Source organism: Ochotona princeps, chromosome 32 (assembly GCF_030435755.1).
Source record: "Ochotona princeps isolate mOchPri1 chromosome 32, mOchPri1.hap1, whole genome shotgun sequence".
Lineage (NCBI taxonomy): Eukaryota > Metazoa > Chordata > Mammalia > Lagomorpha > Ochotonidae > Ochotona > Ochotona princeps.
The window spans coordinates 2349151-2363901 of NC_080863.1; the positions used below are offsets into that span (position 1 = coordinate 2349151).

At 37.6% G+C, this 14751-nt stretch overlaps 1 protein-coding gene across 5 annotated transcripts in view; it reads left to right on the forward strand.

Annotated features, from left to right (window-relative positions):
* FSTL5 (follistatin like 5) overlaps positions 1–14751 on the forward strand; it is a 274244-nt gene that overhangs the window by 209604 nt on the left and 49889 nt on the right. For 3 of the 5 annotated variants that reach the window (XM_058657545.1, XM_058657547.1, XM_058657549.1), the window contains 3 exons: positions 3163–3324; positions 6151–6285; positions 10845–10871. In XM_058657545.1, the coding sequence (XP_058513528.1) occupies positions 3163–3324; positions 6151–6285; positions 10845–10871 (324 nt within the window). The remainder of the gene's footprint in view (positions 1–3162; positions 3325–6150; positions 6286–10844; positions 10872–14751) is intronic. The other 2 variants (XM_058657548.1, XM_058657550.1) reach the window with 1 other exon arrangement.

Sequence of the window (14751 nt, forward strand, 5' to 3'; positions counted from 1 at the left end):
GTTGTTTCACTTAATTTGATATTATATCAAAATATGCCAAATGACTTCAGCTGTGTTAGTCGAAGGCATCCTGTGTAACTTTAGCAAGAAAATCTTGAAGAAATGTTCAGTGTACAAATGCTTCCCTTTAAATATCACCGTTTGCATAAAATATGAGAAGCCTATTTAGAGGTGTTTACGCCAGGGCATGCCAATTGGATTCTGCGTGCACCCTGAAGCCCTGCGGTGGTCTCCGTCAGCGTCTCTCTCACGCATTGCCAACAGAAAGGAAGAGACAAGTTCACAGAGTGCACTTCCTACCTGAAAACGACGGTAACAAAAACGGTTTCAGATGCTCTCTGGAGGATTATTGACTTTTTAATTTAGACTGCCATCAATCCTCATTAATATTTCATAGTATGTATCCTGGGGAAAATAACCTACTTTTAAATGTAGCACTCATCATTGAGGTTAAACAGTTGTCATGCCAATCACTTCTGTTTCAGATCACCACTTAACTGCCAGTATACCAAATGAAACACTGGTTAGATGAGAACAGTATTCTTTTTAATATATGTTTGCTTTTATAATAAAATCAATATAGGAATTATCCTTCAAGGAATTTCTGCCAGTGTTATGGTTCTATAAAGATGAGGTGGTTAGGAGAGCAGAGGACAGTTCTCGTTTGGACAGTATCAGGGATGGAACTGGGAGCCCATTTTATCCTTATTTTCTAAGATTTTAAAGGGCAAGTTTTTATTTCCTCATTAAGCTGATCGATATCCTTTTTCTAAATCAATTCACGAGAATGGTATGTTGTGTCTTTCTGTTTCTTTTGTTTTTTGTTGTTTTTGTTTTTAGGTTATTCCAAAGAGTGTTCCAAATAACATTGGTCCTATGTGCATAAATATTGTGAAAAGATACACTTTTAAAAAAATATCTCTCAAAAGTATATCTGAAAGGTACATTTACAGTGAGGGATATAAGGAGAAACAGAGAAAGTTCTTCCACCTGCTGGTTCGCTCTCCGAATGGCCGCAATGGCTGGAGCTGAGCAGTTAGAATCCTGGAGTCAGGAATCTCTTTCAAGTTTCCCACGTGGGTGCAGGGTCCCGAGGATTTTAGCCATTCTACACTGATTTTCTAGGCCATAAGCAGGAGTTGGAACAGAAGTGGGGCATCTGGGAAGTAAAATGGCAACCTGCATAGGATGTTGGCAACACAGGCAGAGGACCGACTTGCTCAGCTGCTGTTGTATCCCACCAAGCTTTCCTGACAACCAGGTGGGAAGGGGAGTTCACCAGGACATCAGGAGGTGAACCAAGGAAAAGGGATGCCCGTTCTGCTGATTTCTTCAGTCTGACCACAAGCAGAGATGGAGCGACAGATCCCAAGCAGCAGCTCAGGAGCAAGGTGGATGTCATCACCCAATCCCACCAGCAGCACATTGGGCACCATCCTGTGTACTGTAGCAAAGGCTGAGGGAACCAGAAGGGCAGCGGTGAGCTGCATGTGAGCTAAGCACGGAGTAAAATCAATTCTGGCTCTGTGCATTACATTGGTCCCACAGAAAAATCAGTGCCGAACTGGCATCCTGTGTTTTCCAACGTAGTAGGTCCAGTGGCCCTCAGGACTAAGGGCCAGCAGGTTCCAGAAAGACCAACACCCAGTGATTTAAAACAGCTGGTGTCTCCCTAGTCTTGAGCGTTGCTGGAGCTTGGAGTGAGAGAAATGCAAACACAACCCAGAATCATGGGTCTGGAGAGCTGTGAGCCAAGACCTGGGGCTGCAGAACCCGCGGAAGGAGCCTAGCACAAGAGGCTGGGACTGAAACCTGCTGGAGGGAGTGATACAAGTGATTGCAAGCAAAGAACTGGGCACCAAACACACCAAGAAATTGACCTGTAGGCCAGCGGGCAACACAGCTTAGAAACCAGCCCTAAGGAGAGGAATCTGCTGAACAATAGTGATGACCAAGAACAGAAGGAGAAAGGCACAATGCATATTAAAGATGCATCCTCGACATACGAGCAAAAGCCTTTGTCAACCACGGAGTTGGCTGAGGAAGACATCGAGAAAACAGGGGATAAAGGTTTTTAAAATCTTATTGTAAAGCTTCTTATCAACAACGAGAAGCACAAACAGGAGCTCAGGAATTTAAGGAAAATGTTATACAGGAAATAACAGGAATGAATCAAATGAAAGCTGATATGTTAGACATTAAGAATGCAGTGGGGGCCCAGCACAGTAGCCTAGTGGCCGAAGTCCTTGCCTTGCAAGTGCTGGGATCCCATATAGGTCAGGATCCCTTATGTTCCGGCTGCTTCACATCCCTTCCTGCTCCTTGCCTGTAACCTGGGACCAGTTAATGTTTCTCAATTCATATGTTGAAAATATATTCCAGTTTATGAAGTTTTAAAAAAATCTTTTCAACATCTTGCAGTGTTCAATATAAACATTTTGCAATAGTTTAATAAAATGTATTGCTAAATATTTTGTTTTAGATTCTATGGTTTAGTGGAATTATTTTCTTCCTTTCCAAGCATAATATAAGGGAAAGCTTTCCCTGCTCTCCGTTTAGGCATTGTTTATTTATTTAGACAACAAAATTTAAGGAATTTTGGCTACCTTGTGGCTAATACTTCTCTTTGTAATAGCTAATTATTTAAATACTTAAATTGTCCCATGTTGACAAATATTGGCCTTTTTTACTTTTTAGAGTTTTGCAAATTACTTTTACTCTGAAAGGCAGAAAGAGAAATTGAAAAAGGGATTGGCAGAGAGAGTTGGTCAATCTGTTGATTGATCACCCCGGTGCCTGCAGCTGCTGCAGCTGACTGAGCCTTTCGGAGGCCAGAGCCTCTCATTCAGTCCAGCTCTCCCATGTGGGTGGCATAACCTCTTTGAATTGGTTCTTCAGCAGTTTAAAATGTCTCCAGTATTCCTTAAAAATTCATTTAATTTCTGAAACGATGTATCTCACCCTTGTCTTAGAGTCTTCTGGTATAGTTGCAGGCTAATATTTCTCCAAATAAGAGTCATACACTTTGTAGAGTAGAAACTAAGCTCTCTTGGAAATAATTAGCACAATTAAAGGTATAATTTACTTTCTCTTAATTTCCATTTAATTTAGCAAACCAGATTCTGACTATGAGTCCTTAACTCTCTTTTTGTTTCCTGTTAGTTCCTCCTGTGATCCGGGTTTATCCAGAGAGCCAAGCCAGAGAACCTGGAGTAACTGCCAGCCTCAGGTGCCATGCAGAGGGCATTCCCAACCCGCAGCTTGGCTGGCTCAAGAACGGAATTGATATCACCCCAAAGCTGTCCAAGCAACTCACACTTCAAGGTACCTTTTTCTTGCATTTATTTTCAGTTCAGAGACCATGTAGAAATCATTCCGTGTATTTCTGAATCATTTTCCATTATTGCAATAAGAAGCAGGAAGAGGATTCATTGTGGTGACAAAATGTCCTGATTGTGGGAGAAATGGAAATTTTTAATAATTTATATTTAAAATGAAAATTTTTAATATTTTCAAAAGTAGTCTTGTCATAGTAATTAATTTATCATTATTTTGGTGTTAAGTAAAATATTGCATTTTGGATCATTTAAATGTTTTTCATGTGAACTATAGCAAATATATTGAGCAGAATAATTGAATTTCATAATAGAAACACCTTTCAGAAGTTACTTGTTAGCAGTTTAAATAGTACATTAAATAAGTGCTTTAGAATTTCGTAGTGCACCATTTTTTAGTGAATGTTTCCCAACTCATTTTGTAATGAAGCAAGGAGAATGTAAAAAAAAAGAAAAGCAATGATTATGCTGCATTTGTACATTGCTTTAAGGTTTTTAAGCTATTTCTTTCTAACATGCAAAATTTTATATTACAATACTCTGCTGGTTATGCCTGATCAGTCAGATCATTATTAAGATTTAATCATCACAAAAAGGTGGAAAATGAAATAAAACAGGTAATTTTGTATGGTCAAATAATTTAATAGTGCAAAAGCAATTACATAGAATATGTTTATTAAACTAGCTTTAAAATTGCATGAATCTGCTTTTGAATATGAGACAAGGCACCATAAAGACACGTTTCCAGAATGTCTGTTGTATAGGTATTGCCTTCCTTACCCCATGCTTCGATATGTCTTCAATTTATATTGAGATAATCAGTAGAGTTCTTTTTGTGGCATAGAATTTTATTCTTTCTCCATATCGATAGCAAATATATCTGATTGGTACATGTTGTTTTGCCTTTCAAATATATGGAAACATGTGTAAGTTAAATAACAGCTTAGGGAATGGGGAAAAGCAGTGTGGCATATAGGTTAGGAAAACATGATGATGCTGGAATATAGTATAAGCAGATGTGAAAAATTGGTGTAAAGTTTCAGAAAAACTAGAGAGTTCTAGATAGTAATGTGTGGATGTGGATACAAAGGATATGATCTTTGAAGGAGGCCAGAATGCATGTAAAATCGGAAGTTTATTTAGATATTAGTACATCTTTCTCTCCCTATCTTTAAAAAAAATGTCAATTTTTAAAGTTTGTTTTGTTTTGTTTGTTGGTTGGTTGGTTGGTTTGTTTTGCTACTTGAGAGACTCCCAAACGTCCAGCTGAAGCTAGGCTGAGGCAGACAAAACCATCCACTTGAACACAATCTGGGTACCCTACAAGCATGGCAGAAGCTCAGATACTGGAGCCATTATTACTTTCCTGTACAGGCAGGAAAACAGAATTGTGGGCCAGATCGCAAAGTCAAATGCAGACACTCTGAGGCAGGCTGTAGGGATATGTTTGTCAGCCAATCCATCTAGACATCTAGGTACTATGGTGTTGCTATGACAGAGGTAAGGAGTTGATACAGAAAGCCACACATTTATTTGTTGTGAGCCTTTTATTTTCTGAAAAAAAAAGGGGGGGGAACAGAAATTCTGACAACTTTTTTTTAGAGTCGTGATTCTCAACAATGGTTGGGGGTGATATGGTATGTAAACATTAGTAACTTGAAAATCGATTCAGATGGTTGAGATGATTATCATCCGCAAATAACCTCCGTTTTCCCACATCTGGTTCAACATGCCTTGTGAGGCACCGACTGCTTGGCATGACATCCAAGCTATTTTTCCCCTCCCTGCCTCAAGTTGAGCTTCACCAGTTAGCACAAACAGACACGCTCCATTTTGCAGCACATGCTGCTATTGTAACGGGAATCTTGGAGCTCACGAGCACGAGACACAATCAGAAAGTTTGCAGACATCCACACAGAAGTAATGAAAAGAGACCTAAACAATGAACAGAACCAGCACTAAGCTATCATTAGACTGAGAAGCCTAACTTCACCTTTCAAGTGACCTGTAAGGGCTCACTGTATAGTCTCAGATTTCTCATTGCATGACTGCATATTGTTTGTCATTATTAAGGAATAATGCATATGAAACACCTAGCACAATGTCATATAGTAAATGCTTACTGATACTGATTGGGGAATACACATCATTATTCAAGGCTTAGCTTAAAATATCATCTCATGAAGAGATAGAAGTTGAATGAAGCGCCCTCTTAACCATTAGGTTATATGCTGACTGTATAAATTTCCATATTGCGGTAGTTTATGTTGGGTGTGTTTTCATCATAAAGACTGCAACTCTGGTGAACAAACATGTGTCCTTATCTTGCTTCCCTTCACACATAATACGTCCAGAGCCATTAAAACTAGGGAAAGACAATAGTGCATTTGTATTTAGAAACTTAGTTATTTTTTCCACAAAATGGAACTTCTTGTAAATGAACAGTATTGTTGTTGAAGTTCTATAAAAGCTTTAGGAAAAAGTGGTGTCTGGATATTGTCAATACACATATAAGTGAAATCATGATGACCAATATGTGACACTTCCTAACCAACTTATGTAGTAGGAAATTGTAGAAGTCAATTTTACACACAACATTTTAGATGCAGTATTGGGCTTTCAGAAGTACGATGACCACATTTAGAAAACACTTGAAGGCTTCTGGAATAATTTGGCATGCCTCCAAGGTACAGACGTGAGAAGAGAAGCAGTTGAATCAGGACAAACTAAGGAGGGATGTTAACTGTATAATTGGGAGGCATTGTGCCCACGCTGACACTGCGGTTTACAAGTTGTACTTACCGTCTGTTTGCAGCAAATGGCAGTGAGGTTCACATTAGTAACGTGCGCTATGAGGACACCGGAGCATACACTTGTATTGCCAAGAATGAAGCAGGCGTGGACGAAGACATCTCTTCTCTTTTTGTGGAAGATTCTGCTAGAAAGACCCGTATGTACTGAACAAACCCGCGGGCATGCCCTTGCGCACACTGTACTTGACCGTTCATATTCTTACAGCCTTTAAGGCAGGGAGGGAGTGAGGGGATGCTGACACCAGAAAATGCAGTAAAATGCTCATTGCTTTGCAACACACACACACACACACACACACACATATATTTGGTATTTGTGGGAGTGCTACCATTCTAGAATACTGTAAAGTATTTAAAGATTTAGAAAAAAAATACTCATGATATTTTCTTTGCAATTCTAGAATGATCTTATTTCTTTTCTAAGTCTGCATAAGATGTTTCAAAGGATATCCTGTCTCCCCCCTTTGCACAAGTGGAAACTTATTTCCCTTTCACAATAGTCCCAGGAGGCACTTGGAAAATCCAGAATACCTGAGTTACACACAGGGTGAATCCTAGGTGTGTCAGGACGCAGTTTGTAGCTTTGTGTTTCCGTCGGTTGCATTGCAGTAACTGATGGTTGCCCTTCTGCGGGACAGGCACATATTCACATGCAGAAGACACCCACTGCCCCAAGAGATGTCACCACTCTGTGACTTCTTGACTGAGTGCTAGAAATCCTTTGTCACTGCAGTGCGTGCCATCTGCCTCCTGATATTATAAGAAAAATCGACTGACAAATGGTATTCTTATTTGAAAAAAGGGACATGCTAGAGATGAATTAACATTGTCCGTTTTAAAAAAATGTTTTATTAAGTGAACAGATCTGATGTGTTTCATAAGTGCGATTCCATGAGAATAACCGTGTTTCCTCCCATATCTCTCTGTCCTTCAAATCCCCTCTTTACTCTCATTTTTAAAATTTTGCAAAAATATGACTACAGTACAATCTATAATCACAGGCTTAACTCACCACTAACCATAGTATTTGAAAAGTAAAAATAGAAAGACCAGTATTCTACAGAAGTAGAAGTAAGAACTAAAAGCAACAGTTAAATCATAAGAGGTCCATTTCATTTCTATACTTTTTTTTCTGTTTTATATTACCTAGCATGTATAACAGAAAATATATGTTTGTATCTTGGGAACTGATTTTTTTCACTAATCATGATAGTTTCCTGTTGCAAAAGACAGAATGTCACTCTTTATGACCTAATTGTGTGCCTTAGTATATATCTAACACATTTTCTTTATCCTCATTAAATGGACATCTGGGTTGATTCCATATCTTAGCTATTATATATTATCACGAATATGAGAGTGCAGAAAACACTTTAATATGCTGATTTCATTTCATTTGAATAACTTCCCAGTAATGGGACGATGTTTCAGACTTCTGAAGAAGCTCCATACTGTCTCCTGGCGGTATTAGTGTACCTTCCCGCCAACAGTATGTGAGGGTGTCTGTTAAACTACATCCTCACCAGTCTTTATTCGTGTTGTCTTTTAGCTCCCATATGATGGCCATTCTAACCAGGGCAGGGCAGTACCTCATTGTGGTTATTAGCGTTTCCCTAAGAACTAGCTTTCGTTTATTTCCTGGCCATTTGACTCTCATCCTTCCAAGAATGCCTGTTGATTTTCTTAACCAATCGTTTTGTTGTTGTTTTTTTATGGATCCTGGATATGAATTCTGTGTTGCATAGTTTGCAGGTGTTTTCTCCCATCCACTTGGTGCCTTTTTGTTCAGTGTTTGTTTTGCAGTGCAGAAACTACTTACTTTGGCATAACCCTCTGTATCAGGCTGCTTCTCTCTCTCTCTCTCTCTCTCTCTCTCTCTCTCTCTTTCTCTCACTCTCTCACTCTCTCTCTCTTTCTCTTCTATTCCAATGCCTTCCAGAGTTTCTGGATATTTTCTCATACATTTAGATCCTTGACCCATTGTGGGTTGAACTTTTTTTTTAAATAGATGTTAGATGGGTGTCTGGTTTCAGACTTATGAATGCGAGGATCAAGTTTCTCCAACAGCAGGGATTATCCACGGATTGATTTTAACTCATTTGTCAAAGAGTAGTTGGTTGCAGATACATGGATTAATTTGTGGGGTTTCTATTCTTTCACATTTGTCAAACTGGCTGTCTTAGGCTATGATAATTACTGCTCTGTAGCATGCCTGGTTTTATTGTGTTCAGTAAGATTGCTTTACCTATTTCAGACTCACCTGTGTTTCAACATGAGGTTTACAGTTGTTATTTTAGACCTGAGAAAATGTTTATGGCACTTTGATGGGAACACATTGAGTCTGTACGTTTCTATTAGTAATATGGACATTTTAATAATATTAATTATTTCCAATTTATGAACATGAAGATTTCCCATTTTTGTATTCTATTTCTTTCATATCATTTCATTATAGATGCCTTTCCTCTCCTTGGCTAAATTTATTCCAAAATGTTTGAAATTATAGTTTTTGTGAATGGTACTGACTCCTCAAGTTCATTTGAAGCAATGGAAATGTTTGTGTGTACAAAGGCTATTGAGCCTCATGTGTTGATTTTATATTCTGTGACTTTATGAAATGCTCTTATTATTTCCAACAGTCTCTTATTGGAGCCTTGATTTCCTCTATTTTTGTTTGTGGATGTGTGTGCATATATAAATTTTCTATTAATTTTGGTGACAAGTAATTAAAAACTTCAATTTACTTGGTCCTTTAATATACTTAAAAACATTATAATTTCAGTGCTGCATTCTATTTCATTTTGGTATTCAATTTGAATTGTTCCATATGTTTCCCTAGTTACAGCATAAAACATCTAACTCTAATTTCTTTAATCAATGAGTCACGTAACCTAGCATGTTAATTTCAGAATGACAGTAGGCACAGAATTAATATTATTTTACCATTAATTTGCTCAATGAATGGGTTTAGTTGTAAATGATTTCAGAAATCATATTTTAATTAAACATATTACCTTAACACTTACAAACCAAAAATAACATGTTTAATTTTAAAACAGTTTTGTTTATATACAGACAACAGATTGTTTGCTCCAGTGGATCAATAACATAAATCTAGACCTGAAAATATCAAATTGCTAGGGGAAAACATAGGAAAATTCTATAAGACCTTGGCATAGGCTAATACTCTAAGAATTCTTGATAAGACTCCAGATATACAGGAAGTTAAAGCAAAAAAAGATAGACAAATGGGATCACATAAAACTAAGGCGTTCATTCGTCAAGATTAGTCCTTTGTAGGTACATGGTTTCGTTTATGGAATTTTTGTATGATCTACTGGTCCCCATGTCCAATTTTTGCCCACACAAAGCTAGTTTGCTTACACTTGCCTTACAGTGTTGGCAACGCCCACGTCGCCATGTACCCCGAGCCGAGCGGAGGGACTAGGGTTGCAAAAAAGACAATACACAGAGAGCCAAGACAACACGCAGTACACAGAATACCGATCGATGATAGATTGATAGATTGATCTTTATTGCAACTCCAGGCTTTCTTTTATACTCTGCTTAGCTCCTCCCAGTGTTTATCCAGTCCTCAAGTGGCCACCCTAAATCCCTTGAGTTCCTCCCAGTGTTTATCCAATCCCTTGGCAGATAACTTGACAAATAGGAAGCAGGAACTTGCGGTTAAGCCAGTGGCTAGATGTATCAGGCCAAAATTGCTCATCCTGTTACCCTCTGAGAAACAAGCTAAGCTGTGGAGTTAATCCTTGGGAGACTGGGGCCTGCATTACAGTGTGCCTTGAATCTGATACTGCTATGCTTCCTGCTTTGTGTTTAATTGTTTAAGACTGCACTAGCTGTTTTGGGTCTTTTATGGTTCTATACAAAGTATGCAGTTTTAAATCAACTTTTAGATCTGAGAAGAATGTTCTCAAGATTGAAATGAAACACTGAGTTTGTACACGTCTTTGAGCAGTTTCAGCATTTTGATGACCTTCATTCTTCCATTCCGTGGATGTAGAAGATTGGACTCCGTCCGTGTCTCCCACAAAGGGTGGGCTGGGCTGCTTTCCCAGCCCATTAGCAGGGAGCTGAATTTGAAGTGGGGCAGCTGGGGCAGGAACTGGCACCCAAGTGGGATTCCAGTGTAACAGGCTGCAGTTTTATTTGCTATGCCATTTTATACTGAGTTTAGCTACATTTTATTGTATCTAATTTAAAATAATAAAGACATATATAACTTAAAAGTAAGACAAGATAGACTTTTTCTGTGTTCAGAATTTTGTGTTAGCAAGAACGAAGAATATTTTAGATTAGGAACATTACATTGCAATTACTGAGATTTCTTGTAAATATAATTTTACTTAGTATTTTTAAGTAAACTGTCAATTAAGTAATTTTAACTATTATTGCTTGTTCTAAATATGTTTCAGTAAAATTGGCGTACATATCTTAATTTCCAATGATGCATAAAATGCTTTCATTTATTAACAAAATCTTTATGTCAGAGAAAAATTGGCTGTTTTAAGAAACATTTAATTGTGCGAAAGTAGTTTTGTTGAATTCGCTACTGCTGCTTCTATGAATTCTTGCATACTCTATGCTGGAAATTTTTATGTCTTTAAAAATTATTTGTACTATTATGCAGTTAAAGTTTCTTTGCTCACTTTTCTTTCTTTCTAACATGCTGCAGTAGCTAACATATTATGGCGCGAAGAAGGTAATACATTCACTTATATTTCTTTCATCGTGTGATTATGTTGGTTGTTTTTATTAGATTCGTTGGCTACTTTTTTGAATAATTATTCCATTTTATATCATTTTGACCTGCTAACTTTACACTTGATTAATGTAAATATTCCTTTGTAAGTTGCTCCATTGATTATATCCTGCCTTCCCATTACTGTCATTCATTATTGATACAGTCAAGAAGTTTCATTACAACCTGCTGAAGTGCTTTCAAGAGCACAAAATTAAGGCAAAGATATACAATCTCTCTTAAGCATAATTGACATAATAAATGCCAACTAAGGATCAGGAGTACCTCCTTATCCATGAATATAAGTCAAACAATAATTCAAAATGTCAACTTGAAAGAGTGGATTCACATATAGACTTGACACAGCATAATATAGAACAAACGATTCAATGTTTTTGTTTCATAATCTTGCTTTTAAAAACAGATGCATTTTAATGCTCAGTAGATCTTATCTGTTCTTTAAATACATGTAGCACTCAGTAAATAGTACCCACTGTTATTATTGTAATTCTTACAGATAAGCCTGAGGATTTTCTTATATGCACATTTATCCCCTTGAAATAATTAAGATGCTAGGTAAGCGTCCAAAACATAGGTCTGTATTCTCGATTAGAATCCCAATGTGAAGCAAATGTTTCTGAGGTTCAGTTTGGTTTCCATCCCAGCAGTGTCTTGTTTGTCTGTTTACCTTGACCTAGAGATATTTATAGTTAATGCAGAAAACATCGAAAGAGAATTCCAGAAACTGTAAGAGCAATAATGAAAGTAGAAAATAATAATGCTTCTTATTAGAGCACTTTCTCACTTATGTTAAGGATGTATTATTTTTAAACCGAGAGCCATAAAAACTGCTTTTTAACGTGTGCACAGCAGGGCCTGGTATAGCCTGAGTTTTCTCATCTAAACTCATTTCATAAAGTTGATGCCCGTGACCGTACTGATCAGCTCAGTATTTTAAACTTGAAGCACAGTGTTCTCGGCTTCTGTTTTATCCCAGTAAATAAACAAAGGCAATTGTATGCAGTGTTTTGTGCATAATACCAATTCATAAGTTATTTTTAAGATGTATTTATTTTTACTGGAAAGATGTATTTACTGAGAGGAGGAGAGGTAGGGAAGATCTTCCAACTGCTGATCCATTCACCCAGTGGCTTCAACTGCCAGAGCCGATCTGAAGCCAGGAGCCTGGAGGCTCTTTGGGGTCTCTCCTGCAGGTCCAGGGACCCAAGGCTTTGGTTACTTTTCCAGGCCATAATCAGGGAGCTGGATAGGAACTGAGTTAGCTGGGATACCAACCAGCGCCAAAATGGGATCCCAGCACATGCAAGGCGAAGACTTTAGCCACGAGGCTGTCGTGCCGGGCCCTATTCATAAATTCTAAATCACACCCCCACTGAAAAGATACATTGAAAAAAAAAACTAAACAGTGCATAATAATGTTCTTTCTTCTCTAATAACCTGAAAAGTAAAAGTAATTAATTAATTAATTTTTGATTTGTAAAATCTGAGGCTGATATGGATGGATGAAGTGGTTTTAGAAAAATACAACTTAGAAATTTTATCAGAGCAACAAACCACAGTTACATCCCACTGTCTGTTGTGTGCAGAATATGGTAAAATAACCTCATGAGGAAACTGTTTCAAGAAACGTTGCATAAATTCTGGCCTCCCAATAGCTGCCAGGTTCAAGCACCTTCAAACCCAGGGCAGAGGGGGACATTTGGAGAAGGTACATAGCATAGACATGCTCATGTGAAAATATTCAGAGCTTTATAATAAACATCAAATGTGGTGCATAGCTGACACAGTGCAAGTCAGACACCACATTGTTGTTTGCTTTTGCTCGCTGATTTCAGCCGCAGTGTTCAGTAATCACTAATGTTAAATTGGTAGTTATTGATAGAAAGCACAGAAATCATTCTTATGTTACCATTTACATCAACTTGGCTGATACAAATCAAAGATACATTTTGGTGCCAGTGATCATGTTGTTTTTCTAAGCTTTACTCTTTGGGCATAGAATTTACATTCTGTTACGCACAAAGAGAATTATAAATAGTAGCTAAAAACGATTAGATTTACTATATAAAAAACATGTGACTTGAATATAGTTCTATGCCATGTCCACTGATTTCAAAACTATCCCATCTATTGGAATGCTCTCCAGGGTGATGGTGCATAATAAGCTAATAAAGTACATTGATTTCACACGAGTGCTATGCATCATGTACAAAACGTATAGGATAGATTTCAAGGCACTTAGAGCCATTTACACAAACACATGCACACACAGACACAGATTTGTAAGTATTAGAATGAAGTGATTTTGTATGCAACAAAAAGTGTATGCATGTTCTACATAAACAGCAAAAATTCCATAATTAGATGTGAAAATATGTTCCTTTTATTCTCAGAAAAAGGTGCGTATATATTTGTATAGGCAAAATATGTGACTTTTTCATTTATTTTTTTTAAGAAGTATTTTATTTTTATTGGAAAGTCAGATATACAGAGCAGAGGAGAGACAGAGAAGACCTTCTGTCACCTGATTCACTCCCCAAGTTGCCCCTACGGCCAAAGTTGAGCTGATCCGAAGCCAGGAGCCCACAGTCTCTTCCAGATCTCCCACACGAGTGCAGGATCCCAAGGCTTTGGGCCATCCTTGACTATGTTTGCAGGGAGCTGGCTGGGAAGTGCGGCTGCCGGGATTAGAACTGGTGTCCTTAGGGGATCCCAGCACGTTCAAGGAGAGCACCTCGTTCACTAGGCTACCGTGCCAGGCCCTCTAGTTTTCATTTGCTAAAAACATGTGCATGAGATTATAGCTTAAATTTAAGGAACAGAAATTTCATAACTCACTGCAATTTTATTGTGGTTCTTGTGGATGTAAATCTCCAAGATGGAATCAATGGGCATTTGAAATATTCTAAGTTGATAAGAATACATTTTTCCGTGATAAAAATGTGTTGTATAAATGTTTTTGAATTTAAATAATCTTTCCTGTAACAGATTTGTTTTTGAAATTTAAACATATTGAACAACATTCATTTGACTTTCCACCTACCAATATGTCAGGATTATTGCTTATATTTTGAGGAGTAGGTGTTATTACTGAATTATGTAACATCTGTTTGGACCACATACGTTCGTATAAACCAAGGAAAACCAACAAATAGATGTGAAGCCAGAAAGGAAGGCATACGTCTTGGGGCTGGGCTCTTGGGAACAGGGCCGAGGAGCAGAAAGCAAGAACACATGTACGTGAATAACTGAACGCTCCCTCTACACAGTCCTTTGCTAACCTCAACTACTTACAGGGTTTCCAACTTGCAAGATTATATTAGGGAACACATTTCTGAGATTCCCCAAGAATAGATCTGTAGTGTGAAAGCAATTTATAGTATGATTTAAATCCTTAAATGGTGAGATCTCTTAAGACCTTGAGTTGACTTTTATTAAAGTACAAAATTAGAACAACCCTGGGCTCAGACAGTAGGATAAAAATGAATGCATAAGAACACTGAGTAGGATTATCACGACAGCATTTAGCATATGAAAACATATGTTCTCCAAAATTCTGAATGCTTGGTCTTTTCACTGCCATCTTTAAACGAACTCAACTCGTACCAAGAATGAAATCTAGTTTTTTTCTAGTGCATTATAGTAAAAATCATGGAATGTATAAATTATTCTTCAAAAATATTTTTATTTCTTTATCGGTATGTACATTTAGAGAACCTCCCATATAATATATGTATCAAAATGAATGTATCAAAGTATATGAAACATTTATTGGATTGTATTCAAGATACTACCGCATGGCAAGTGAGGAAGAGGGAAG